Source organism: Penicillium verrucosum (assembly GCF_028828655.1).
Source record: "Penicillium verrucosum strain IBT 35672 chromosome Unknown utg000003l_segment0_segment0, whole genome shotgun sequence".
In the NCBI taxonomy this organism is placed as follows: domain Eukaryota; kingdom Fungi; phylum Ascomycota; class Eurotiomycetes; order Eurotiales; family Aspergillaceae; genus Penicillium; species Penicillium verrucosum.
The window spans coordinates 236,740-264,198 of NW_026643212.1; the positions used below are offsets into that span (position 1 = coordinate 236,740).

At 48.2% G+C, this 27,459-nt stretch overlaps 12 protein-coding genes across 12 annotated transcripts; 3 read left to right on the forward strand and 9 right to left on the reverse strand.

Moving 5' to 3' along the window:
• Nucleotides 1-1,590: 1,590 nt before the first annotated feature.
• On the reverse strand, nucleotides 1,591-2,906 carry N7516_007886 (intradiol ring-cleavage dioxygenase; the record flags this gene model as incomplete). The annotated part of the gene is made up of 3 exons (XM_057220606.1): nucleotides 1,591-2,188; nucleotides 2,271-2,595; nucleotides 2,651-2,906. 3 exons carry the CDS (start codon nucleotides 2,904-2,906, stop codon nucleotides 1,591-1,593), a joined length of 1,179 nt encoding a protein of 392 aa, XP_057070878.1.
• A 1,414-nt stretch (nucleotides 2,907-4,320) lies between these two features.
• Nucleotides 4,321-5,393, reverse strand: N7516_007887 (glycoside hydrolase family 43 protein; the record flags this gene model as incomplete). The annotated part of the gene is made up of 2 exons (XM_057220607.1): nucleotides 4,321-4,946; nucleotides 5,045-5,393. 2 exons carry the CDS (start codon nucleotides 5,391-5,393, stop codon nucleotides 4,321-4,323), a joined length of 975 nt encoding a protein of 324 aa, XP_057070879.1.
• Nucleotides 5,394-6,627: 1,234 nt separating this feature from the next.
• On the reverse strand, nucleotides 6,628-8,542 carry N7516_007888 (uncharacterized protein; the record flags this gene model as incomplete). The annotated part of the gene is made up of 4 exons (XM_057220608.1): nucleotides 6,628-7,573; nucleotides 7,634-8,095; nucleotides 8,249-8,365; nucleotides 8,421-8,542. The coding sequence occupies 4 exons, from the start codon at nucleotides 8,540-8,542 to the stop codon at nucleotides 6,628-6,630; spliced, it is 1,647 nt and encodes a 548-aa protein (XP_057070880.1).
• An 892-nt stretch (nucleotides 8,543-9,434) lies between these two features.
• Nucleotides 9,435-10,235, forward strand: N7516_007889 (SDR family oxidoreductase; the record flags this gene model as incomplete). Its single annotated transcript, XM_057220609.1, has 1 exon — nucleotides 9,435-10,235. The coding sequence occupies one exon, from the start codon at nucleotides 9,435-9,437 to the stop codon at nucleotides 10,233-10,235; it is 801 nt and encodes a 266-aa protein (XP_057070881.1).
• Nucleotides 10,236-10,525: 290 nt separating this feature from the next.
• On the reverse strand, nucleotides 10,526-11,556 carry N7516_007890 (uncharacterized protein; the record flags this gene model as incomplete). The annotated part of the gene is made up of 4 exons (XM_057220610.1): nucleotides 10,526-10,894; nucleotides 10,956-11,120; nucleotides 11,169-11,288; nucleotides 11,374-11,556. Coding segments are annotated over 4 exons (837 nt in total), but the record flags the coding sequence as incomplete, so codon positions are not given.
• Nucleotides 11,557-12,140: 584 nt separating this feature from the next.
• Nucleotides 12,141-13,796, reverse strand: N7516_007891 (putative MFS sugar transporter; the record flags this gene model as incomplete). The annotated part of the gene is made up of 2 exons (XM_057220611.1): nucleotides 12,141-13,498; nucleotides 13,592-13,796. The coding sequence occupies 2 exons, from the start codon at nucleotides 13,794-13,796 to the stop codon at nucleotides 12,141-12,143; spliced, it is 1,563 nt and encodes a 520-aa protein (XP_057070883.1).
• A 506-nt stretch (nucleotides 13,797-14,302) lies between these two features.
• N7516_007892 (uncharacterized protein) lies at nucleotides 14,303-16,471 on the reverse strand (the record flags this gene model as incomplete). The annotated part of the gene is made up of 4 exons (XM_057220612.1): nucleotides 14,303-14,458; nucleotides 15,454-15,777; nucleotides 15,845-16,207; nucleotides 16,265-16,471. The coding sequence occupies 4 exons, from the start codon at nucleotides 16,469-16,471 to the stop codon at nucleotides 14,303-14,305; spliced, it is 1,050 nt and encodes a 349-aa protein (XP_057070884.1).
• Nucleotides 16,472-16,909: 438 nt separating this feature from the next.
• N7516_007893 (uncharacterized protein) lies at nucleotides 16,910-18,487 on the reverse strand (the record flags this gene model as incomplete). The annotated part of the gene is made up of 8 exons (XM_057220613.1): nucleotides 16,910-16,996; nucleotides 17,051-17,166; nucleotides 17,220-17,247; nucleotides 17,305-17,502; nucleotides 17,561-17,775; nucleotides 17,826-17,969; nucleotides 18,021-18,367; nucleotides 18,417-18,487. The coding sequence occupies 8 exons, from the start codon at nucleotides 18,485-18,487 to the stop codon at nucleotides 16,910-16,912; spliced, it is 1,206 nt and encodes a 401-aa protein (XP_057070885.1).
• Nucleotides 18,488-19,379: 892 nt separating this feature from the next.
• On the reverse strand, nucleotides 19,380-20,349 carry N7516_007894 (uncharacterized protein; the record flags this gene model as incomplete). Its single annotated transcript, XM_057220614.1, has 4 exons — nucleotides 19,380-19,737; nucleotides 19,805-19,947; nucleotides 20,000-20,218; nucleotides 20,269-20,349. 4 exons carry the CDS (start codon nucleotides 20,347-20,349, stop codon nucleotides 19,380-19,382), a joined length of 801 nt encoding a protein of 266 aa, XP_057070886.1.
• Nucleotides 20,350-22,322: 1,973 nt separating this feature from the next.
• On the forward strand, nucleotides 22,323-24,203 carry N7516_007895 (uncharacterized protein; the record flags this gene model as incomplete). Its single annotated transcript, XM_057220615.1, has 6 exons — nucleotides 22,323-22,481; nucleotides 22,538-22,608; nucleotides 22,662-22,775; nucleotides 22,844-22,926; nucleotides 22,979-23,356; nucleotides 23,419-24,203. 6 exons carry the CDS (start codon nucleotides 22,323-22,325, stop codon nucleotides 24,201-24,203), a joined length of 1,590 nt encoding a protein of 529 aa, XP_057070887.1.
• A 511-nt stretch (nucleotides 24,204-24,714) lies between these two features.
• N7516_007896 (DUF3716 domain-containing protein) lies at nucleotides 24,715-25,757 on the forward strand (the record flags this gene model as incomplete). The annotated part of the gene is made up of 3 exons (XM_057220616.1): nucleotides 24,715-25,060; nucleotides 25,115-25,179; nucleotides 25,290-25,757. The coding sequence occupies 3 exons, from the start codon at nucleotides 24,715-24,717 to the stop codon at nucleotides 25,755-25,757; spliced, it is 879 nt and encodes a 292-aa protein (XP_057070888.1).
• Nucleotides 25,758-26,518: 761 nt separating this feature from the next.
• On the reverse strand, nucleotides 26,519-27,304 carry N7516_007897 (YoaK family protein; the record flags this gene model as incomplete). Its single annotated transcript, XM_057220617.1, has 1 exon — nucleotides 26,519-27,304. One exon carries the CDS (start codon nucleotides 27,302-27,304, stop codon nucleotides 26,519-26,521), a length of 786 nt encoding a protein of 261 aa, XP_057070889.1.
• Nucleotides 27,305-27,459: the final 155 nt, after the last annotated feature.

Consider the following 27,459-nt stretch of genomic DNA (forward strand, 5'->3'; position numbering starts at 1 on the left):
AGAATCCCCTCCGCATCTATAGACAGAAAATGCCAAGAAGAAAACAAAATGGGGAAATCCATCATGGTTATATTCGAAGATCATCCGCCCAGCTATTCTGGTTTCAATGAACCTTGACTTCTTTGTCGTAGGCTCTAGACCCCTAAGTTTTCTATTTTCGTTAAAGACCCCTAACTCGGCGTCAGTCCTGCAAAGAATGGGCCATCACTAGAGGGATCAACCGGTGAATCATACCTCGCTAGTGGGGGCAAAATGGGGACTGGATCTTCAGATCAAGTCTATCTTCAATAGCAATAGATCGCCGCACAAAACCACCCAAAACGGCCGAAAAGTTGGGGTCACTCTATCGTAGCAGAGTTGTTTTGTACTGAAATTTGAGTTATTACCCGTGTCGAGTGTGGTTCCTTTGAATGAACACAAAATTCCAGCGTTCTAACCAAGCGCAAATTATGGGAATGGGTATCCTTTGTATGCTTCATTTTTCTTTATTGGGCCGCACCATCACTTGATACCAGTTTTCGCACACCGGCACTTGGCATGGTTACAAAGAATTGGAGGTTGCAGGAAAATGCTTGTGGCATGTCTTGAGTTTCGCTCGGCTTCCCTCCTCTTGAGGACTCCAGCGCCCGTGCTGTAACAGCTGAATATAACCCTGGAACTGGGGGATAGGTATGTAGCCACATTGGTCCTCACGGAGCAGGGTTCCAGGGTTCCAGGGTTCATGGGGTTGTAAAATGGAGATTTCCTTGATGATTGGACGTTTTACGTCCAACCTTATTGATGGTGCAGTAGATGAAACGTGGTTGGTGTGTCGATTCCAGATGGCTTGAACTCTAATTGCGAACCGCTTCGAACCATGGACCTGCTCTCTCTGTACACAACCTTCCTTGAACGTTGGTTTATATTGAACCTTGGTGTATAGTGTGAATTTTAGGTTTCTGCAACTTATTGACTGTTAAACTCAGTTGTCTATCACAAGCGACATTGAAGCCGAGGCACTTTGTACAATACCAATTTATCTAGACGTACAACCCAAGGCTCAAGGCTTAGAGGACTGTAACTACGAGAGATGACCTACCCCATCTCTGAAAATTGTGCGTATGATACCTTAATTGCAGAGGCTTGGCTCAATAATAATAATAATACTATTAATAACTTTTTGGTGTCCTTCCAAATTCGATGATTCCCACGATCTTCAAAACTACGCCGTCCGTGCGCGGATATTTCCACACTATGCCCTGTGCCATAACAACTTGTTAGCCCGCTGAGGGGGCAATTGTCCCTGTTCGGTGCACACCTGTCGGGGCTTAACTTATGTGCCGAAGTTTATTCATGCTCGTAGAAACCACAGGGAAGCTCCTTAGAAGGGGAATCAGAAAGACGAAGTTGCACATAGAAAATGTCGGTATGAAATGTGTCTACTGAGCCTATATATGTACAATGTCTATTTGTTTGTACATAACTAACAGGATAACATTTACATGCAGTGTCTAGCAAAGAGATGCACTGCGGTCTTCACTACCCTGGAGCAACCTGCTATCAAGCTCTTCAGATCAGTGACTGAGTACATTCCATCATTGATCCAATAACTTAAGCAGACGAGGCAGATGCACTAGGCATAGCGGTACCACTAGGAGGAGAACCAGAGGCACCACCACCGCTACCGCCACCAATCGAGCTATCAGAGTTCTGGTAACCACCATCAGCATAGTGGTACGCGGCAATATTGTAGTACGAGTGATCGGTGTAATCGGCGGTGGTGTTGATTCCAATCTGAATCCAAGCGAATAATCCATCGTCCAAGCCCTCGCCGAGGTAAATGTACTCAGGGAAGGGATCGTAAGCGTTATCAGCTTGCAAGATACTCCACATATCCTCGGCGTTGGAGGTGACAGCCTGGCTGTTGGTGTTGTAGGGGGACGTCTCTTCAACGGCAGTACGGAGCACCTCATTCCAGAACAGCTGTCCGATGTGAGCGACGCTTCCGGTGTCGGCCTTGAGGGTTTTGTTGGGGAGGAGGGTTGCGTTCAGGTGGGTGAGGAGGTGGGTGTGGGTGGCTCGGCCATCGTAGTGGCCTGGGAATATGCTTTCGAAGGTTGCGACGCCGTCGTGGTCCGTCTGCTGGATGCCACGCAAGTAGGTGGAGTCCCAGCCATCTGCGGCGTAGTTGCCCGACTCTGAGATTCCACTATTCATAACAAGGATAGTTAGATATATGATTTGGCTCCAATCGCAATGTTTAGACACATTCACGGCAATTAGGAGCTTACCTGTAGACACCGGTGGCATTGGCTTGCCAAATATCGACGATGGCTCTAGGGACGGGCTTGCAGGTGTTGACGTCGATGTACTGAACCTCGAGGAAGACATCCACACCTTCCGAGTACTGCCCTTCCTTGACATTCTGACGCACGACCTCACCCCAGACATAGTAGGGACCGTCCGTGACAGTGGGCGTCAGAACGAAGCTGGTGTTAGCACCAAAGACAACTGACTCCGGAGTCGCAGGACTGTAATCCAGAATGTCAGTGCGGTTGTGGTCGATAGCCTCCCACTTCTCGAGAGCAGCAAGGTCACGGCGCCATTTCTGGGAACCTTGATGCACGTCAGTTAGTGTTTCATGCGTGATACGATCAAGGATGTAGCTTACTAGAAGTGATTCCGCGCTTCTGGCGGAGATTCTGGACAGTGTTCGAGCGACGGGCGATGCTACGCTTGTTCAACTGGTGCGCGGCGGGACTGCTCTCGCAAGCATTGAGGGATCGCTTAGCGTGGGCGGCCATGGCATCCCGGGTATGGATCTCATTCTTCAGGACGTGGGGGTCGTGTTTCTCTCCTGGGTGGGCGATGGCAGGAGCCACCAGGAATGCAGCTGCAACAGTGAGGAATTTCGAAAGCTGGACCATTTTGAATAAGGTAGAATTATAGAAGCAGTTTTCGAAAGATTGGAGCTCATGATTGCGAGAGCCTGAATTTATATCTCCTCGCAATACTTTTTTCCCAGGACGCGTGTTCCTCTAGGATAGAAAGAGGACGTCCAACAACCTGGATTACCAGCCTATCCGAATGTTCAATGGCTTAGACCTGAGTGGCAGCAACTCTGGGACATCTCCTACACCAGCTTGCTTGGCGCCGCGTCAACACTTCACGAAAACTGATGGCGGCCAATATGTACTCCACAAACAAGCTTATTCCACTTGGGAAAATTGACCAGGCTTGACGAATGGGCGTCTATGAATTGGCAACAACCCCATTTCCTTCCCAATATAGCCCTACTGGACCTCCCGCGGGCGAAGGTGATGGCTGATTAAGCGGAGCGTCAGTCCCCGAGCCCTCCCCTAGGGATCGGGGGAGTCCCCCAATAAGGGCAATCTTTTCGATTGAGCTGTTAAGCATTGCTTGGATTCAATTAGATTGATGCTGTATCTCGCTGAAGGGGCAAATCGACCGGTAGGATATATCTTGACCCGCGGTGACTGCGCGCCAAGAATGAGATGTCTCGGCGTAACGAAGCTTGTGGGCTGAGATGATCCTTTGCACGATGAGCTTAAATTTTCAGTTGCCAAATTTAGCAAATGCCGAATAGAGTATATGCTATTGGAAGGGGCAATATGGATATACGGATTTAGTTTAAGTTGCCGTGTAGTGCCCGAGAATTTTCATAGCTGTATATATCTTTAGCTCCTGCAGTCAATCCTGGTCAGCCTACGGGGTACTCTCTGCTCTTGAATTGTAACATACAATGCTTTCCACGTCAGTTAATAGGCTTAACCAAGCATATAGCTCAAATAGACCTAGTATATTTCATTCCCCTATCTTTTTGTTTCATGCATCGGCATTTCTTTGGTGACGCGTGTCCACTGACCAACGTATCTCACTGCCGAGCGGCCCACCCTATCTAAACCCATTACATTCAATTTCATTTATCTCCACCTAAACGGCGTTATTTTTTTATTTTTTTATATGATGGCATCCAAAGCGCTTGACGCACATGGAATTATTCCGGCATGGATATGATACTGATAGTTCCTGTTGAGTGGTGTCCTTAGCTCAAGAGAATTACCAAAATAGACAACTACTTTGTACAAACTTGTTAATATGCTATGATTGCGGGTTTAATCACAGATATGAGCCGACGACTTTATTTATCTTAGGGATAGGGTTCTTGGTGTGTGTGTATGTGACAACTACATCTGTTGCAACCCTTTTTTCATGACATGATACCTACATAACAACAAGGGAGCCACTCTCCACCATGACAACTGCCCAACCCATCCATACGCCTCAGCCAGTGGTAATTTAGGCACTTCTGAGTGCGAACTAAGAACTGGGCTCCTCAAACACCTTCGTCCACGGCGCCGCCTCCCCAAAGCTCGGTGTCCCATCACTATTACTCCCCACCGGTTGCACCATCGTATACCGCGTACCATCACACGCCCCCTCACTATTCTTCGTCGCATGGAAGGCAGTCCACACCTCCGTTCCATCCGGACTCTGGAAGAAGCTATTATGTCCCGTGCCGTAGTTCCCGTTACTCGAGGCCAGTAGACATCCATCTGATTTCGTCCACGCACTGGCCTGGGCGGGGTTCGTCTTGCCATCCCAGGTCAGACTGGCTAGGCAGTAGTATTGTGTCCAGCAGTAGGAGGCGGAGTATACGATTCGCGTCTGTCCATTTGTGTACAACGCCGCGGGACCTTCCTGCACAGGGGTGCCGTGGATTTCGAAGTCTTCAGTTGGTTCCGAGATGACGGTGATGTCGCCCGTGACGGAGATGAAGTCGTCGCCGAGCTTTTGCATGCAGAGCGACTGGTATTTGACGCCATGGAAGCAGGAGAAGACGAGGAAGTTGCCGAATTCATTGAAGCGGGCGACGGTCGCGTCGATGCCCCATTCTGTTGTTAGCTGGGCGCCGTAGGACCAGGGGTCCCAAGGAGTGCTACCTCCTACACATTGGAGTTAGTTATTTAATTTCTTCCTCTCATTATAAAGGAATAGAATTAACGGTGGGTCCACCGGGAAGGGGCTAGGTGGGTAACCATACCAGTTAGAACGTGCGACTTCTGCCCTTCCGTATCATCTGCAGTCCCAGCAGTGTAATAGATATACCATTTATCGCCGAGATAGTGCAGCTCCGGGGCCCAATTATTGCAGCATCGCGAGGCGTCCTTGGTCGAATAGACGACCTTCTTCTCCCCGTCCTTCAGACCCTCGATGCTAGTCGCCCGGGTGATTTGCACGTCTGTCCATGTCGTGACCAGGAGGTAATAGTAGCCGCCCGAGTAGACGACACTGGGATCGCTGCCTTCGGGGTTTCGGATGGGATTGGTGAATGCAGAGGCGAGGGCCCCAAAGGAGACGATGGTCTTGATTAATGAGATGATGCGCACCATTGTCGTGATTCCGTCCAGTTCAGTTCTCGATGCTGGCTGGATATATTGATGTAATGATCAATCCCTCCCCCTCTTATATACCTTTCTCCATGTTTTTCCAAGACTGCCCAGCCATTACAACGGCGAGCCTTTGGGCAGAAGGCGATGAATCCCGCCGGAAAGTAACCATTTGCATCCACCCGTCCTCATCGTGAGGTCTGGTGTCGGTGGCCACAGCAGCCTCCGCACTATTAATATTGCCCGCAAACTATCATCCTTTGCGATATTAATCCGCCACTCAGTACGGTTTTCTTTGGCTGGGGACGTTCTTTCGGCCCCGCTTGGTTTAACGCCCTCCATACATAGTTGTTAATTTGGTAGAGGTGGTTTCTCCGGGGAGACACTCATTTTGGTTTCTACGTAGGTACCGAGGTCGGGCTCAGGCCAAGTCCGGTGGCACGCTCTACGTTTGTGGACCGTGCAGGCCGGGCTGCGGGGCTCTGAGACCCTTCACTGTCCGTATCGGAGGAACTCCGGCGAATTTATTTGCTCAGAAGTGTTAGCCATATCGTATATACGTATCCCCAGTAGATCCATCCGGACTGAAGAACACATCGCATGCTCGTCGAGGTCCCCGCGCTGACATTGTGTTGAAAAATGACATTACTATTGGGTATTCACACTCTGCCCAAACGATAGAGAAGTGCCCTACAACACTTTCTGGCGACTGCGAAAATGAGGTTGAAAAATAAACCACATTGGAGGCCAACCGCCGTTGGTTGGGATTTTATTAATGACGGGGTCTAAGCCACTGTGAAATCGAGACTGGAAGAGGAACCTAGGTGGTGGCCCACTATTGTTGAGTGGGGCCTTAAAGATGCTCAAGATATAAAAGAGTCCTGTCAGTCGTGACCCATGAACTCATTACTAGTGTTGATGTATGTCCAGAGAGATTCGACCACCACGGCCTTGCGGGAATGCGAGACAAAGTTAGCGGAGTCGGTGGTCGCTGATAGGTATCTGGTACTACAAATGGCCGGGGGCTACGTTACGAATTAACGAGATTTCTTGACTCTTAAAAGCCTGGATAGATAGTATGTCTACATCTTGCTCCGTAGAATTTCCAGAGCTTTTAGAGCGAGTCAGTGGCATGGTGGGTGGTTGAAGAAGTATGGTTTAAATTAATTGACACGTTTTGGATAGGGTGGGACACTCGCTAGTGAAACACGTTAGTCTAGTCTAAAGAAGTGGCCTATCACACTCCCGTCTTTTGTGAGGCACCGTCATTTTCACTTGAGATACCATCTTTTTCACTCTCCTCATCAGGCTCAAACATGGCCTCACGCATGAATGGACTTTGCCGACGAATAGCAGGCCCCTTGAGTACAAGCACAATAGGGACAACCGATAAGGCGAGCCCGACAAAGCCTAGTAATGATCCAGCCCAACCATAGCCCAGGTTCTGGAAAAGCTGGAAGGAGGCAAGGGGCAGAAAAGCGCCAAAGGTATTGCGACCCAATGAAGCAGCTGACAATGCCGAAGCAGCGTACTTCTCATATGCATCTGTCAAATAGTTGATCACGGCCATGTAGATGGAGTAGATTCCTACGCCAGTACAGCCAATTCCCAGCGCTGGCACAATCCACGGGACAGAACCGTCCCCAACACTGGCCCAACCGTACCAGAAGAGTCCACCCGCGAACAACAGACTGCCAGGTATAGAAGTATACAACCGGGCTTCTGGGATAGGTTTACCGGGATTCTCACGATTCCGGCTTGCGGATTTGAGGTAGATCCAATCTTGGATAGGGTTGAGAACTGTCCCAATCACAGCTCCGACCGATATGGCTAGCTGAACTAGACCGGTCTGGAACGTTCCCCAGCCATAGTTTGAACTGAAGGTTTGGGCAACACTCGAGAAGAAGAGAAAGAGAATTCCCCAGGCGAAGCTGACCCACAGGGTAAAAAAGATGACCACAGGCTCAGTCAAGAGCATCCGTGTAGGACGCTCGAATGAAATCTGGACAAGCTTCAAGACGCTAGTGGTGTCCAAATCGGCTTCGGCGTATATAGGGCGGCCAGTCTCACGGCGGAGTTTTTTGGCGCGTCTCTTTAATATGACATCTGCACGGGTCTCGCGAAGAATGAACCAGAAGATGGGGATTAATCCAGCATTATAAATGATTTGAACATAGAAAATCCTGAATTTTCATCAGCAGTGTTCCACACATTAATTGAAACCTTTTGAATGCAAAACTTACCATCTCCATGGGCTGCTTTTATGGATTTGTTGAATCGCTGCTCCGATAAATGGACCCAAAGCTATCCCAACCACACTCGTAAATCCAAACAGAGACATTGGTAAGCTCCGAGCTTTGGGACCGTACCAGACATCACTGATACTACCTCCGACAATGTTGATCGACACCGAAGATGCGCCTCCGCCGAAGAAGCGGGTAACGACCAATGTGGCATAATTTTGAGCAAAAGCCGAAGGAAATAGGGATACGACTAGAATGAAATATGCAATAAAGTACCCGGGCATACGCCCCGAGGACTCGGTCAATGGAACAAAGATCAGGGGCCAGAATGCAGCGCCCATATTCCAAGACGCCGTGGCCCATGCAAGGTTAGGAAAGGGCTCATTTTGGACATGGAATTGTTGCTCCATGTATTTGTTTCCCGCGCCGTATGATCCAGCCGGTAGGCCGGTGAGGATTGAACTATACTCGGTTAGTATTGTTTCAGCTAAATGGGAAATGATCGGACACTGACATGAAACAAATAGTTAGAGTGAGTATCCATTTATATGTTTTACTCCAATTGAATCTGAGTTGTCAGTGAAACCCTGTAACCATGCGTTTCTGGTGCCTTACGGGTTATCCGGATCATCCGGGCCATCCCAGGTATGTAGCTCGATATCCTGGCTACCACGTAAAGGGTGTCGGCCGACATGACCTATGTGACTATCTCGTTGGAAGAAGGAATGTGTTCTACAACATTGTCAGTTGAGTATAAAATTTCCTCAGGCAAATCCCTCGTGCGGACCTTGACAAAAATGAATCGTTAAACTGATTATGGTGTAGAGAACTCCCCCTGGACGATCGATGCGAAGGTCCCCCTTCGTGGATTGGCTGAGTAGGAGGGATTCCTTCGGGTTGATCTGTCATATTTGTATTTGGAATGAAAACAAAACGGTTATTAGATACTTGGCTGTGTTAGAAGTGGCCGAGGGATTTCTTTTGTTCCTGATTACGAGTCAATGACTCGATTGTTTCAATTCTTTGGGTCTTGTCGTTTTCGTCATCACTTTTTAGGGTTTCTTTGGAGGGTTTTCCCTTCATCCCTACAATTCCAAAAGCTAGAATACATTTTATAAGCTATCATATCCAGTCCTCCCATGGATTGCTAGAGAATATTTGTGTATACAAAATGAGTGAGAAGTATACTTCTCCTTAGCGCGTCCAAGTGGGGCGATCCCCCCGCGTCCATGAGCGTCCATGATGGCTTGGACATGTTCTGATGAGAGAGAACATGCGATAACACAATAGTGGGAAGCTTCCAGAATTATCGAGAAATTACCTTCGATACCTTCAGTAGTCCGATGTCATATAATCTAACACTCGATGATATTAAACAAGTTGGATGAAAACTGCTTTCGGCTTGGAAGATCCCAGTTAAGGTCATGATGTCACTACCCCACCCCATCGGTGTCCACTGGCGATCGACAAAACCGATGTCATTCGATGTTATGACTGGATATGCCAAGTTGGCTGGAGCAACAGAGGCCATACCCTGATCAAGCCAGGCGCAGCATGTCCACACCTATCTATACCTACCTGGGCTTCTGATGTCAGCGCTAGGAGACTTCGTGGAGCCCAGCCATGAAGTCATATGAGGGGCGTCGACAGTATTTAAGTCACCTTCATGTCCAGAAGTTGGAGGACCATATTCAAATTACAACACTGACACTGTCCTCGTCTATACTGTCAAATCCAACCCTCCATTCAAACCTACCCTCTCTTCACCCCACCACACCTCCCAGACCAAACCTCGACCATAATGCCTATCCCTGTCCCTAAAGCCGATCGCCTGCTCGACCTCCTTAGCCTCAAGGGCAAGGTTGTCATTGTAACTGGAGCTTCCGGATCCCGTGGTATGGGAATCGAAGCCGCCCGCGGCTGTGCCGAGATGGGCGCCGACTTGGCCATCACATATTCCTCCCGTCGCGAGGGAGGCGAGAAGAACGCCAAGGCACTCTCCGAAGAATACGGCGTGACAGTCCGACCTTACAAGTGCGACGTAGGCAACTGGGAGAGCGTGGACACTCTCGTGAAAGAGGTGATCAAAGACTTCGGCAAGATCGATGCCTTCATTGCGAACGCCGGACGGACAGCCGACAGCGGCATCCTGGACGGGTCTGTCGACGACTGGAACGAAGTCATCAACACCGATTTGACTGGTACCTTCCACTGCGCCAAGGCCGTTGGCGCGCACTTCAAGGAGCGGGGAAGCGGCAGCTTTGTCATTACGGCCTCGATGTCAGGCCACATTGCCAACTTCCCCCAGGAACAGACCTCCTACAACGTGGCTAAGGCCGGCACAATTCACCTTGCCCGGTCGCTGGCCAACGAATGGCGGGACTTCGCTCGCGTGAACAGCATTTCCCCTGGTTACATTGACACCGGGTTGTCTGATTTTGTTGCCAAGGATGTTCAGGACCTTTGGAACTCTATGATCCCCATGGGTCGCAACGGTGATGCGAAGGAACTGAAGGGTGCTTACGTTTACCTGGTCAGCGATGCTAGCACTTACATGACGGGCAACGATTTGCTCATTGACGGCGGTTACACCGTGCGGTAAATGATTCTGTTTTATACTATTACCCTAATTTAAATCACCACATAGTTTCGAATTTTACATATTATGACTGAATTATTTGTTCCTGCGCTTTGTCTGAGACCTCCCTGAGCTCTTCCGAGACCTGTATTAGTCTATCCGGTTTCACGTACGACGTCATGGGCAGATCCAGTGAGCATTGATGTTTGTCAAGTTTGTCAAGTTTGTCAAGTTGTTTGTCTTTCTTCTTAACACGAGGCCTCGCCTGGTCCACACCATCAAGCGCTTCACAAACAAAACACTGAAGTTATGTCTCAAGCAGGACCCGCAATAGCAGCCGTGATCGGAGCCTTCTCCACGAAGACGCCAGACCAAAACCAATCCTCCGCAGCCGGCTTCACACCCCCATTAGGGAGTCGCAACTCGCCGATATGCCAATCCGCCGAGTTCGTCGATGTCGATGCTTTGACAGCCGATACAACCTGCTTCAGGTTATCGGAACCATTTGATGCCCACAATCCAACAGTTTTCGCATCGAAATCGATGTCATAGGCGAAGTTGTACCAATGTCCTGCTTTCAACTGAGTTTCCCAGTGAGAATCTCCACCAACGCACCAGCGGAGGGTGTTGTCTTTGCCCGAAGCGCCGCTCGCAGTGCCGTACTTGAGCTCTGTGAAATGGCTCTGTGGTGGATATACTTGTTAGCTGTTGCTTTCTTCCATACATTGGGCAGGGTGTTATTACCTCGAAGAACGCGATCTGATGCTCGAAGCTGGGGTTCGGTGCATTGGTGTCTTCTGTCTTCAGCGAGAAGTGGTAGAACAGATGCCCGGTACCAAGATCCGCTTTGGTCTGGGGGATGAGCTCGGATCGTGCCATATCTTGTCCATTCCAGAACGATGTGCCGTCCTAAGTACTATCAGCTTCTAGTTCCGTTGGGTTGGGGATATTGCCTACAATTGTGATTCGAATCCCCTGTGCATCGCTGGTATCCGCCGGGTTCTTGTGGTCAGGAGAGAGACCGAGGTACTTATCGGTCGGTGCCTTCCCATGAACATACCACTGCCAAGCGCCGGCCTGGTTAGACCATGACCCTTCTCGTTTATCAGTACTAATCAACAACATCTCCCGAGAGTCACTTGCACTTATCGATATCGGCAACGGTTGCGGAGGCGTTGAATCGCCCACTCCATAACACTTCACCCGCTTCGGCCATCATGGGAAGGGAGACGAGCCATGCAAGAGAACGCATTTTGGTCAGGTGATTGTGTGTTTGCTTTATACTCCGCAGTTTAGAGGTTCTGGTCGTGTTCTTTCCAACCTGCGATGCCTTCCATTCCAAACGCTGTTATATATACCTGTACCCCAAGGTAAGACCGGCTGCGCCGGATATAACACGGAGACTACTTATGGAGACCATGAAACCGGGCAGGATTGTTTGAAGTAAGACATTGTTAGCCGGACATATTCCTTCGGAGATCACTCCGGCGACTGTCAACGTTCCCAGTTCATGGCAATTCCGTGACCGAAGAATAAACATCACGGGCATAGTGCATTATTTTCACTTTTCTTCACTCCCTCCACTTTGTTCAACATCATACCCCGAGAGGGGGAATCGCCATCCCGCAAGTGATCGACAGGCGGGTCTCCAAATAAATCAAGGAAATAAGGATGCTTGGCAAGATGAAACTCTGCAGCATACTCTGAAACGGCGCCAAGTACAAGTGAGACATTGGTCGCATCATCGGACACCCCCAATTTACCACTAAGCCCCCAATTTCAACTGAAACGGGAAAATAATCTGCAACCAAAACAAAGCTTCGCTTGATAAATTCATAACGACCGGGCCCTTAAAGGACACGGCCGGCAATCCTATTTACATATCCCGATAAACCAGCAGGACCCTTTTTTCATATCTTCATGAATGATTTACACCTCGGGCTTCTCGCCCATGGCCTCGTCGACACTTCTAACCTCCTTAGCATCGATATCCACACCGTGAGCCTCGGCCACGTGCATGCGTGGAAGCGACCGAGCAATACGGGGCGGATCGAATATACTGCGCGACTGCAAGAATATCTCATCGATCTCCTCGAGCGTGCGGCCATTTGTCTCCGGGAAGAGGAAATAAACAGTCGGCACGATGGCCGCGTTCAACACGGCGAAGATAATATAGTACTGCCAGTCGATGGTAGCGAAACCGACGGGCGTGACCTCGGCAAGGAGGAAGTTGAACGTCCACACCGCGGCAGCGGAGACGGCGCTAATAGATGCTCGGCATTGGAGCGGAGCAACCTCCGTGGCGTATAAGAAGGTCAAGCCGGAGTATCCGACCGTGAAGATAAACTCGAAGACGAAAAGGAATACCACGGCGCAGACCAAGCTGCCGGTGTTATCTTTCAGGGAGGTGGTGCCGGCTAGGATGGCCATGGAGATTGACATCCCGGCCGCACTCCACAACATAAGCACGCGACGACCGAGACGGTCGATGGTGAAATAAGCCAGGAGGCCGCCCAGCGGCTGTGTTAGGCACATGGATGCAGCGAGGATACGGGACTGGACAGGATCCAGCTTGAGATATTGTTCGAAAATGGTCGTGGCGTAGAATGTGATAAGATTGATTCCACACATCTGCTGGAACATCTGACCCATACAGGCCAGAACAGTGCGGTGGAATAGTCGCTGCTCGCCCATCTTCAACATATCCTTCCAGGAACCTGTTCCAGAAAGGGCTAGGGAGGTCTCGATATCGCGAATATCGAGGGTGATCTGTTCCGACTGAGGGTCGACGTCGTCCAGCGCCGCCAGAATCTCCCGCGCCTCCTCGGTGCGACCTCTTTTCACCAGCCACCGGGGTGACTCAGGGAAGAGCATCACAAAGCCCATGACCATCAGTGATAGTAGGACCTGGAATACTAAGGGGAATCGCCAGGAAACCGAGTTGGTCTTAACGAAGTAGAAGCCGAAGTCGACCCAGAGAGAGAAGGTGATACCGGCGCCGATGAAGATACCGTCTGTTACTACGTGCGCACCGCGCTTGTTGGGTTTCGAAATCTCGGATTGCCACACGGGTACTGTAGCAACGTAACCGCCGGTGCCATATCCGAGGACGAGTCGTGCAACGATGAATTGAGCAAGGGAGAAGGATGTTGCCATCAAGATTGCACCGATCATCGAGATGAAAGAGGTGAACAGGATAACCTTCCGGCGGCCGAGCCTGTCACCGAATTGAATACATGATAGCGAACCGAATATTCCGCCCACGGTATATAGTGCGACGACCGTGCCTGAAATGATATAGCATGAGAGACGAGCCAAGCGGTGGGAATACCAAGCATCTAGGATTGATCTGCACCCCCAGGTTCAACGATTGGGCTTACCTTGAATGGTCGAGTTGGAAGTCTTCTCTGCATCGGTTGCAGTGAGAGTGTTCATTCGTGGGAAGGTCTCGGCGAAGGATTCCAGGGTCAATAGACCTCCCATCACACCTTGATTGTATCCATAAGTCACAAAGGCCGGACACACGACCAACCACATGATAGCCCTATTCAGGGAAGGGCCACGGAGGCCAAAATACGGCTCCATGGTGCAATATTGGTATTGAACAGAGGTGGAATCAAGATCTAGAGCTTGGAGGTCATGCCACACCGATTGACCCCGCCAAATCGATATGAAGTTGGATATAAAGATCATATAACTATGCACTCATCTGAGCGTTAGACGGCGAACGCCGTCTACCGGACGATCTTGATACCGGTGGAGTCGGCAGTACGTGGGGCGGCATACCCCGGAGCGATGAGTCGCAGTTCCCATTGGCGAAGGTGTGTAACCGAGGACATATCTGGACAAGTCTTCAAGAAGAGTGGAGTAGAAAGGCTCGAGGGTCATCAAACGGGAAGACAATATTAGCTAAAAGTCTTGGTTTCCCCAGATTCCTCACTTGCGGGATGTTATGATGACTGATTCCAGCGACATGCCCAGGTGCGTTACCCCGGGAAGCTTAGCTGAACCCCTGAGGTTCTAGTGAAAAGCCGGGGTAAGCTGCACTTTACCAGGTGATTGCTTAGACCGTTCAGCAGGGATGTTGGTTTTCATTCATGACGGTTTGCTCCACATCGGACCTGGCCGATGGACAATTTGACGATTTGTGCCTCGGTCGCGATAAGACGAACTACGTGTAATTCATATTTGTCTTTCGGTGGATTTTCGAACGAGTAGCCGAGAACCGATATAAAGGCTCCACCACTCTGGTCATTGCAATTTCATAAAAACTGGTCGATAAGCACCCAAGGGACCCAAGGCCTCGGTCTAGAATATCGGGCTCGTGCTATAAATACCAAGAGACCGTGAAATATGTATATTCCAATTGGTAATATTGGATCAGTTCATACCGATATACTATTCCAGTCAAAATCACTGATATCACTATATCAGATCAAATTACCCCTGTTCTTCCTTTGTGGTGAACCTACTCCATGACCGTATCGTCGGCCCATAGATGAAAAACACAATTGGAACAGGGAACAAAGCGGCGGTTAGACAACCTAGCAAAGTCATCGCCCAATTGACACCAAGGTTATGGAACTATGTTGGTTGGTGATCAGCTTAATTCTTCCAGTACCCGGAAAAATACAAATCTCACCAGTGCCGATGCGAACATGGGAAACCCAGCCCCCAACCAAGAACGAAAGAAGGAGTTAGCTGCGATCGCAGAATTTGCATACATGGGATAAACATCCACGATATAGTTGAGACCCTGGCAATATTGGTCAGTATTCTTGAAATAACCGCGATTTTCCAATGGGGATAATGACACCTGCAAGAAGATCAATAGTACTCCTGAGCCCAAGAACGCCCCAGATATGACCTGGGGAACCCAAGTTATGTGGGGATTTGATGTCCAGCCAAACCAAAACATGCCCGCAGGCAATATGATCCCTCCAATGATCATAGGAAGCAATCTCTCCTCTGGCTGGACTCGACCATTGCGGACTATGAATGTCCGATACCTCGTCAATGAAAATATAACTATAATCAGACAAGCGCAAAAAACACCACAGACGACAGCGACAAACGGCAATGCTCCAACGCCCTCATTCCAGCCACGCTCTTCTTGGAAGGAGATCGGATAAGCTACGAAACATAGGTACAGAAACCCATAGATGAAGCCCATGTAAAGGGTAATCAGCAGAAGAATGGGTTCCCGGAGGAGCATTTGAAAAGGGCGCAGAAGGTATCGTACCGCAATATCTCGAGGACTGACTACATTCTCTTCTACCTTTGCGTGGAGAGCCCAGTTCTTAGTTTTGGTGCGCAGTTGCCTAGCGCGTTGCTGGAGTAATGTCCCCTCGAAGGTCTCGGGGATTACTAGAACCCCGATGCCAGTCATAGCAAACGCCCAGATAGCTGTAATGTACTCTGTCCACCGCCAGCCCAGGTACGAGATTGTTACGAACCCGCCGACGATTGGTCCAGCTACCGGACCGATGAAGGTTGCCGCGGCGAAAATGGCCATTGCAATGCCTCTCTCTACCGGCCCGAACATATCAGCCAAGATACCGGATACCTAAGCAGGGAACAAATTCCAATAAGCGAGGATGAATGCGGAGTTGGAAAGAATGCAGCACACTCACAATGGCAAGTGGTGCACTGGCAAAGAGTCCGCCGAAAAAGCGACATATGAAAATAGTCTGCAAGTTCTGGGCGACCGCGACGGGGATCTGAAAGATCGCGAAGATAAACATTCCCACAAATAGTGGACGCTTGCGACCGTACAGTTCAGACAGGGGGCCGAAGATAATAGGGCCAAAGGCGAAGCCCAGGACGAATAAACTGACACCTAACACCATTACCTCTGAGGAGACGCCGAACTTTTTCCCTGTTTGTTTTGTTGCGGTGCTGAAGACTGATGAGCCGAATGTAACGCAGATTGTCATTAGTCCTAGCATCATGGTGATCACCCACTTCCTCCATGTGGGGAAGTTCTTCGGCATCTCCTATAATTAATTGTGTTAGACGTGTACATACAAGAAGGAGGGAATCGGATGCCATACCGGATCATTTGGGCCGTCCCAGTCCACAATTAGGCTTTCTTTCTCTTTATCTGGTTCCTTTTCTGCAGACCCTATGTTGCTTTCTAGCGAATCGGGCACATCGTATGTGTCGCCATCGTCGAACATGGTCTGTAAGCTAGCTGAATCATGCGCTTCTTCCCGGATACTAGACGGAGACGGTGACGTTTGGGTCTCTTTGCTCGCCATTATAGAGGCCCTTAGGGAATGACAAAAGAGGGCCGGTGATTCGTTCGCGATGTACCAACGGTTGACACTGAGTATATCATCACCGTGAACCCGTTCATACACGCCTTGCAAACACTCCAAGGGGTAGATGGAGTGTTAAAGGTCATTTGCATTTCTTTGTTTAACCTGCAACAACGGGTGATCTTGCAACACGTCATGGTATCGATCCATCGATTCATCCATCGGCGATGGGGTGAGTCATGCGTGGTATAACGACGACATTACGTATTTCCCCACGGAAGTTCAAGGTATTTAGAGCGGATGGAAGCTAAAGCGAGCAAGGAATAACCCCGTATGTTGAGATTTCTGATATTAATTCACTAGAAAGAAAGCCGAACTATATCTGTTTAGATGGTTGCATATACATACATGGGATTTTGTACACTCCAGCCCCAGGCTTCATCCACTTCTGGGACCACATGAAAAGCTGGAACCACTCGTATCATCGTGAATTGCCTTACCAGACACCCAGAGACCCATACCACACTATATCAAGTTAGCATTCAGATAAATAGCCCAGTATTCGAAGGTTTGACATACTAAGCAAGCACCAATGGCGACAATCACCAAGTTGATAGCAGTTAGAGCCATCTTTTTCCAGGAATCCATGTACTGGCCTCGGTTCAGGAACAACCAGAATATACCACTGAGGCCGTCTTTTATTCAGGTCAGCACTGTCAACATTCGATATAGACCTAATATCACTCACAGGTAAACCAACTAGCAAAAAGAGAAGTCTACTCAACGAATCCATGTCAGCAGTTGTCTCACTTGCAATTACCAACCACACTCACGATTAGACTGAGCAAAGTATTGAACACAGGGATTGCCTCGGAAATAATCCAGGCTATCACCCATAGCACAAAGGTGATCCCAATCCAGGTCCCGATGGAGAAGAATGTGCGCTTCTTCATGTGATCAGTGCCCCGGAAAAGGCGGACGTAAATATATTTTGCCGCAACATGCCCGTTGATAACACCAGATATGACAATCTGCAAGAAGTTAGGAACATTTTATTGGAAGTAGAGACATTTTCGAGGTATCTCGCACCGTAGGAATAGCAATTCCATATGCAAGCTTTGCTGTTATCGGCTTTGTCGAGCCTAGAGCGGGTGAAGCCACATCTTTCCCACCGTAGATGTATATAACAACAGCAGCTATCACATACATACTTGTATCGGTTATCTGAAGCAAGTATAATGTCTTGGGATAGTCCGTTGGAGTCTCCATTTCGGAAATAAAGCCGAAGAAAGCCACATGGCCAGCTAGGTACAATTTAGTTGGAATCGGGTAACCGGTTAGTGTTGGCACTCACCATAAGCAAAGACAATGTTTGTCACGGCCAGGAACCCCTTTGAAAGACTGACTGTTGTAGTCGCGTCTATCTTGCTGTCACCCGGGTGCTGGATAGCAATTGCGATAATAGTGATCAAAAGTGCGCCGATGATACTTGCGAAGGCTATGGTCATTAGCAAAGGGCCCACTTCAGAAGAGGTATAGATATACCTACAAGCAAATGAGAACCAAGACACCTTGCGAAGGGTTCGAGGCAAGGCAAAGATAAATGAGACGATCAAGCCAACAATTCCAAATACAATCGAGCAAGTCCCATGATCTGTGATTGTATCCATCATGACACTAAACGTCAAGATATGACTACCCATGACGAAGATAAGGAAGAGTAGCTGAGCAGTTCCCAAAAACTCCCTTCCAAAGCGAGCTAACCCCATGGGATGGAACATGACCTCCCCAGCATCCCCCATACTATGCACTTGCGGGTATCGGAGTTTGAATTGGCCGATCACATATCCAGTATAGGTTGAGAGTATACCAAGTCCGATAATGAGAATGACTGCTCTATAAACCAGTGAGAATATTGTTAAGCGGGAAATTAGCGAGAACGTACGGGACGAGGCCTAGCACTGCCATAGCCGATGGAAGGGACAGAATACCTAGGGAGATGGTTTCTGCGATCATGATCATGCCGCATTGCCACCATTGTAAAGTACGATACTTGACTTGGGCAAGTTCTTCATCCCCGAATGGGTCTGCAAGGTGTGAGATGTGATCATCTTCCGATCGGTTTCTCTGTTCTTTTTCTATTGAATGACTTCTTCTGTCAATGTCGCGACTTGAAGTACCGAGATAGTGAGAATCTGCCATGGCAGTGACTAGGGTCACTTTTGAGAACTCCGTACGAGAACTTTCGGTTATGATATGAGTGAGAAATACAAAGCAAATACGAGCCAATGCCAAAACAAAATATTTTGGTCAATAAGGTCGATTTTAGCTGTAGACTGATGATGTCATAGTGTGGGGAAACCCCTACGGAGTTGGCATCCGCAGGAGAAGAGTTGGGGAATGAACTTCTTTAATTTGGAAGGTGAAGACCAATAGCTGAATTGAGCGCACATACAAATGGGGTGCACTAAAATGCTCCAAGTGTATCGCAATTGATTGCTTGGTTCCGCCACCTAATAGCCCGATATGGAGATCATGTCCTGTGTGTGATGGTTTTGGTGGTACAGCCTCCTGTTTGAGACGTTGATCCGCTCGCAGTATCGTTAATTATACTTCTGGAACCTTTCTGATGCTGACATTTACATGCGATATTGTCCGATTGTATCCGATATTGGATCAAGCACATGTGGAATGGATATGTATATCTGGTTGTCACCGCTCCTGAAATAGGTGTTAATTCAAATCTACACGGAAGATTCAGCACCAACCCAGCCAAAATTGGCAAAATTGGAGGCTAAAATATCCAGACCATCCTGATGGCCTATATCAAGAACAATGTGGAGTGAGTGCTTCCTATTAGGTGTGTTCATTAAGTGTGTAGTTATCCCGGGTCCCGTTGAGGGCGTCATCATCTCTCCAAAAGCTCCACATCGTCACGATCCACCGATATTTGAATACTCTTCAAAATTCCGGGTTTCGCCGGAGGATTACTCATCCGCGACCCTGGATATGTTTCATTAGATCGGTCCGAGTGTGGTGTGCCTTTATGATTGGTCCGTGAATTGGACACGTCGGTATAGGCGAGCCCGTTCTCGTCAACGTAGGCCGCGATGAATGGTTTCATTAATGGTGCCGTCAGTACAAGAACGTTGAGTGCCACGTGGATTTCCGCCACAACGGTAGCAAAGCTTCCTTCGAGTGTTGGATCTGGCGAATTGACCTGTTGACTGATGTAATGGAGGTGGATCGCGGAGATTGGTATGAGACTGTAAGTATCGCAGGTTATTGTTAGTGTTGATGTAGGGAATTAGTTAAAGGAGAGCTTGAATGTACAAAAACCGACAGCTAAGGACCAGAATTACAATGACTTTGTTGCTTATTGTCGTCTGAAGTCGCATGATTTCCCGGATAGGGTAGAGTAATAGCATAGATTCGAAAATGATATCCAATGCTGTGACACCCTGCCAGTGAGGGAACTAGAGAATATGAGTGAACGAACATATGGTATTGAAGGATACCATGACCTACCAAAACGGAGCATTGTTTGTTAATATCATGCCATGGATGCCGACCACAGCGGACTGACAGTAGAACTATCGTAACAGGGGCACATAGTAGAGTAACTGCGAGAAGAGCATAGCTCATCCATTGCGAACTACGTAGAGTAATAGTCCGGTAAAATAGAGCCGTTGACGCCTTTGATGAGGATAATACTGCAATGTAGAGGATATCTGCACTGTAAACAGCCTACAAGGAGATGTTAGAAATAAGACCGCATCCTGATCATGGTCACTAACCTTCTCGAGCGAGTCCCAATCCTCATCGGCGACCAGCGACTTTGATTTTCCCCAGCCAAAGTGGATCTGCACAAAGATCATAGATACCTGTGATAAGGCAAGAATCTAAGTTATCTAATGTCAGTCCCTAAGATCTTCTAAAAGAGTCTGCATTAGTTGAGACGGAAAGACATACCACAGTTGCCGCGAAAGTCAAATCATCCAACTGACGGACTCTTCTACTGTATGCAGAATATACACGAATCCCGAGCGACCCCAGAACCAAAAATAATGAGAAAGAAGCGATGACTGTAATTACTCCATTATGGTTTGTTTCGGTATCCACTGTCAGCGGAGGTGTCATGCTTGACGGCGCTGGGGAAGGAGTTGCCATGGCCAAAAGAAAGAAACATATTCTGATCTCCTCCTAGGGACTCGATAGAGGATATATTCAGCTCGAGTCAAACAGCCTGGCTGACTCAGAAAATTTACACCGTGATGCAGGGAATGCTAATCACGAATCGCAGATCTCCATCAACTCTCGGCCTGGATGCAAACTGAGCTTTGACCTTGCGCATTAGCTGATCACCGGGACATGGGATGTGGATATAAGTTGGCTTCTTGTTGCGCGTCTTTGATTTTGGGAGTATGTCAGCATGCCTTTTTGTGAGATATCATGATCCTTAGTGGTCTGTATATGGATTGCCAACCCCTACGGAATATTCCGACAGATTTAAACCAATTCTGTCTGTTGGTGAAACCATAGAACGGGGGTACAGTCGTAGCCATCGAGGTACTCAGTACCGAATCATGGGGGCGAGTGTATTGGGTTTGTCTAACGTACCATTTTGTAGATCACTTGGGCGCTTAATGTTCTAGCAAGCACAAAATGGGGGGCTTACTTAGTCTGGGACTGATTTAGTAAAATAAGGAAGTGCGAACTTCTGTTAACTTCGATCTTGATTGAGTATGTACTCCGTACTTGGTGAGGTATGGTGACTCGGAGGGTTTAGTTGTATTGTTACATTTATGTTGTGCCGAATACAACAAAATGAAATGATGTCCAGTACCGTACAGTAGAGCGATCAGTAACAAAATACGATGTACTCCTTATGTAGTATGTGTGTACCTAACTCTCGTTTGCCTAATTGCAATCACGACTAACAGGGTACACGGGGGGATAGCAGAGTGTGCAGATAGGACGCTAGGAATAAGAACACACTTCAATAGGAATATCGTAGAGTTCTGTACTTAACTATTTCCGACAAACAAGCAGATTTCTTCGAGGCGCATTCGTTTTTAATTGTCGCAGATTTATCTTCAGTCCGTTTGACAAGGTCAACCCCTCTCGGAACGACTTCCAAATGAAATCTATTTGTACCACCCCGGGATATGATCAGTCTTACATCCACACGGGAACATGCCGATGGAAGCCGACATACGATCGAAATTAATGCCCTCAACGGATAGGGAGACAATGAGAGTGGCAGCAACCCTCGAGTTGCGTTTTGATAGGTTCATTGGTGAATTCAGTTGATACATCGATTTACATGCCTCAACACGAGGAATGGCCTTGGTGTTGGATTTCGTTTCAGCAGACCTGATCCTAGTCAACATGGTACGGTCTGCAGGGATAACGTACTAACCCGCCCACCCGAGGATGACAGGTCCTTCCCCACCAGATATACAGTCAAACGCGCTGTGCAACTTCAAAATACTCCCAACCTTCATAAAGGTTTAGCCGATTCCGCTCCGACTTGTTCTGAAGGCCCTAACATGTGGCCTTGTGTGCGCGGTGTCGGTAGATTTCATCGCTCCTCAAGGGGTATGTAACATATAGGTGGGGTGAAATTCGGCTTCAAAGTCGACTCGCTGTATCACTCTGTGGGATGCCTGCATCGGAACAGCCGATATTAACTAGACTTGACAAACTCGAGTCTGTCGTGTGTTTGTATCTCCAATCTTAGATGGTCTGTTTCATCTTCGATCAATATCTAACATTCGAGGTCTGCTCCTCTATAACCAACCAGTCTTGATATGTTAACGTCCCTTGTTTACCGACGTCTATTGTCAAAATGCCACCAGAAATCTCACAGACACACGATCGGATCACTTCTTTTGACAGGGTTCACACGATGGAAGAAGAACACTCCACGAAAGGTCGACCGGAGATGGAGGGAAGCCCACAGGATCACGATGACATGACACGTATGGGAAAAATCCAGGAATTGAAGGTGTTATTTGGCTCTTCTTGCTGCAAATTGGATATTATCAACTGAAATCTTTGAAGCGCAACTTTCGACCCCTTGCAGCGTTGAGCTTTTCAGCTGTTCTTCAAGCTACCTGGGAGTTCATACTCATGTAAGAGGAAGTCTCCGCCATCGACATCACAGAAGCCACTAATCCCCTCATAGCTCAAACACGCAAGGTCTCGAAAATGGTGGCCTGGCTGGCGTATTTCGGTCTTATGTGTGGACCTTCGTGGGGTTTGGCTTCATCATTGTTTCGTTAGCCGAGATGGCTTCGATGTGAGTTCTAATCGATCGCTGTGTTTCACCATCGGAGCTTTCTGACATATACTTGTTCGTTGCACTAGGGCACCCACATCAGGAGGCCAATACCATTGGGTATCGGAGTTTTCCTCACCTCGTTACCAGAAGTTTCTGAGTTACACCACTGGTGAGATCGCTTGTGTAATGACCCCTGCCAATCGTTAACCGTTCCCATACAGGGTGGATGTCCGTACTAGCCTGGCAGGCAGGTGCTGCATCTGGGTCATTTCTAACCGGGACTATCATTCAGGGTCTCATCTCCCTCCGCGACCCGACCTATGAGCCGCAAAATTGGCATGGAACGCTGTTTGTATTCGCGATGATAGCCGTGATATACTGTTTTAATGTCTACGCAGCAAGCTGGATGCCACGGATCCAGAACCTCCTCCTTGCTCTACATTTGATATGCTGGGTCGTTATTGTCGTTGTCTTATTCGCCATGGCTCCTCACAATTCCGCAAAAACCGTATTTACCTCGTTCCACAATGGTGGGAACTGGCCTACTATGGGTATCAGCTTGATGATTGGTCAAATTACAGCTATTTACGGCTCTCTGAGTACGGGTATTCCTAGATCACAATGCCAAGGTACAACGCTAACACAAAAGCACTGATTATAGGCTCCGACGCTACCGCACACATGTCCGAAGAAGTTAAGGACGCAGGTCGATACGTACCGATAGCCATCGCATGGGGATACTTCGGTAACGGAGTCCTCGCATTGATAATACTCGTTGGATTCCTTTTCGCTCTACCCTCCGTACCCGACGCGCTCAACGACAGCACCGGGTTCCCCTTCATCTACGTACTACGCCAATTCCTCTCCACCTCCGGCGTCAATGGCCTCACAGCCATAATCCTGGTTCCAGTTATATTCAGCAACATCCTCTTCAATGCGTCAACCGCCCGTCAAACATATGCATTCGCACGAGATCGCGGTCTACCATTCGCCCACTGGATCTCGCGAGTTGACCCGCACCGACGAATCCCAGTTCGAGCCATCGCACTCTCCTGCATGATCAGCGGCTTGTTGTCGCTAATTAACATCGGCTCTCAAGTTGCATTCAACGCGATCATATCTCTCAATGTTGCCGCCCTAATGTACACATACGCGGTGTCGATAAGCTGCGTGATTTACCGGAAGATCGCCTGTCCCGAAACGTTGCCTCCTCGACGTTGGAGTCTTGGTCCTTTCGGTCTTACAATAAATATACTTGGGTTGCTTTATGTTCTTTTTGCGCTGTTTTGGTCTTTCTGGCCTCCCAGTCCTTCCCCTTCGGCGCGAGATTTCAATTGGAGTGTGGTTATCTTCGTTGGAGTGTTTATCGTTAGTCTTTTGATGTACGCGTTCCAGGGAAGGAGGCATTATGTTGGCCCTGTTGTGACGGTTCAACGGAGCGATTGACATTGAGATTTGGTTTGGTTTTCTTATAGGCCCTGCCCACATAGTAACGCTATCCCCTCGGTACGAGATGATGACCATGCAATGAATATATGAATTCGACTTGAAGTGTGAGAAGTGGAAGAGACTTTCCAGAAAAGCAAATATCCGATTGTGATCCAGGCTTTGTAGGAACCACATATTGTATGGATAATCGATATGCGGGTCTAAGCTTGTTATCTGAGGCCATGTTTGTGTTTGTGGCCCTATGGATTGGTGGCATATAAATAGGAGATTAATTCCCTGGAACTTCTTCTCCTCTTCATCCTCCAACACTGGATATCATTCTTCATCGGTCCCCATCAGTTCACAGCCTTCACGTATCACAATATTGAGTGTTGTATCATTTGGTAATCACCTCAGTCGGATTCAGCGTTTGAGATCAAGATCAGCAAGAGTTGTCATTTCCCCAGTCATTGTTCAACTCTGTGCAATAGCCATTTAAGTTGGTGCTGACATTCGTTTCATAGATCACATGTTCCCTTTAGACGACAAGAAGAACGTCAAGGTTGACGACCTAGCAAATAGCACGCTCTATTGCAGGGCCATATCTAAATTCAAACCTATCCGAGACATCGATTGGGTAAAACCTCGATTTACTCATGCCATTCTCAGCAACACCAGACAGGCTATTGCTGCCCATGGTCAACGTTGTGGAGATGTTATGACAAATGAAGAATCCTGCGTGTCTTGCAAGGCTGGTTGTGGTGCTTTTAAAAGTTGTGTCGTTCTTTCGCATGAAGCGACCAGCCTGGATTTCCTTGGCGGTTGTTGTATGAACTGTTACTTTAAAGCAAGAGGGCGTTTCATGTGCTCGCTATGTAAGTCGTATATCTGCTCAAGATACATCACGTTCTGATAAGGTCCATGTCCAGTGATAGGGGTTGATCATCAGACAGTAAAGGCCACCAAGAATCAGGGTAATGACGAAGGGAGTACTGTGAGTTCTCTACATTTGGTTCCGACCCCCTTTAGAACTTCCTAGCGATGCAGTGCGCGATATATATATATATATATAAAAAAAAAAACAAATCTAACAATAGTCAAAAGCAGGTTGGTCCGAGCCTTGAATATCTGAAAGCAAAAAAGCGCAAGAGAATTGTAGAATATGATAGCACATACTATCAGTCACCACTTGAGCAGCCCAACATCAATGGGAAGGGAAAGTTTGGGGAGAAGCGGCAGGCACTTGAGTCGATCCACTCCGTTTACGACCGGGTAGTTCAAGACATGGATCGCCTTTTCCAATGTCTATCCAAGGCAAATGAGCTAGAGTCTGATGAACATGAGGAAGACGAGGAAGATCTAGTTGTTGTTGGCTCTGATACAGATGTGGAAGATACGAAGGAAACCGCGGTTGAGGCTGTTGTGAAGGTTGATGAAATCGAAAAGAAGGATGTCAAAATCGTCGAGTCTAGTTTGAAAAAGGAGGAAGAGGAAGAGAAACCCACAGTGTGGAAGAAGGCTCGTGCAACCAGGGGAAAAGGAAAGAAAGCCGTTGACATTCATAAGAAGTGATTCTACACCGAGTTAGTCCCCATGGACGTTATCCATGTTTGGACTTCCTTAGATTGGCACGTACGGCCTTGCTATTCCAACCGGGTTTCTTCTGCAATCATGTCCTTGTCCAATTTGGGAACCTCGGGGGAAGACTTTATCGTCACTGTGATGTTTCTGCTTCTTTCTTCTGCAAGTGCTACATGTGCAGATTACCATTGTTATTGTTGTCTCAAAACCCCAGTGAGAAAAGCAAACGAAAAGAAAAACAACCATGGTCCGGAATATTTCATTAGTTAATTCGAGAAAAGCATTTCAGAGAATCATACGTACGGCTATAACAAGACATAGGGGCAATTGCCCAATACTTTGTAATGATATACATGAAAGGCGAGGTATAAACTACCCCTTGCCTTCCCGGCCTCGCGCGATTCCGATTCCATCTTGTTCTTGAAAGGACTTACTCCAATACTCCAATTTCTCCAATATGATCTATCACCGTACAGGTAGAGATGGAGTGGAACCACGGCATTGGAGAGATCGACATCTGCACCCCGCATCTGCCCCTGAATTGGAATGGACCGGGGGTATTAATGGAGATATTGAAGGACCCAAGGTAGTAAAATGATCATTTCAACACAATCGAAAGAGGTTTAACTCAATTCCATAGTAGTGGGAACGAGCACCATTACATACAACTGAGATAGTAATTTTAGTATCATCTATATGAACCCAACAGACAATCTATATACTACCCTGGTCATCCACTTGCCTTTTAAAGCTCATTCTGTATCATCCTCGCTCTTTCCATTCCAGGCCAACCAAGTACCAACAATCAATAACTTCAAACCTGCTGCGGTCCACAAAGCCCCCATCATGCCCACGGAGCTATGAGCCCAGAGACCACCCAACACCACGCCGAGCAGCAAACACAAGACCGCGCCAATCCGCCGCATCTCCTCCGCATGACCAACCACCTTCCTCGATAGGAAATCAGGATGCGAAAACAAATCGCAATAAGTACTAGTAAGAACAACACTAGTCAAGCCACCGAAGTTCAAAACACGACTCGTCACAGCCTGCCCACTACTCTGGAATGCGACAAGCGCCACCGGGACGAGGACCAACCAACTCAAGGGCTCACCGCGACTCGGCCGATAAATCGTAACGATCAAAGCGGCAAGACAGACACATAAGGTTTGCGCAAGGAACGACGCACAGAGCACCCATCTCCGTCTTGCCGGGAAGACACGGTGAAAGGTGGCGAAGCACAGTGAGCCCAAACAGAACCCCGCAATAGAGACTCCGGATTTGATCCAGCGATCATCTTCTGTACCAACGAGGCCCAGGCCAAAATACACAGTGTTTCCAGTTTGCATGCTCACGAAGGAGCCCCATATAAGCACCGCGGAGCTGTCGAGGAGGCCGGTGATGACGTAACAGAATATCAGGACCAGGTCGCCGTACGTCGGGTCGAGGTCGCTGCGCAGGTGTTTGGATATCAGGGATAACCGAGAGGGTTTGGAACGTGTGTGGTTGCCCAACAGGGCGTCTGTTTCGAGAGACATTGGTGATGAGGTGAGTTGGTGGACGGATTGAAGTGAAGGCAAGTCGTTTTATGTGGAACCCGCGGCGTAGGAACTCGACGTCGATCTCGGCAAAGAATGAAACTCCGTAATGCCCCCTTAGGAGATCATCACAATGCGTTGGAATATAATTGGCA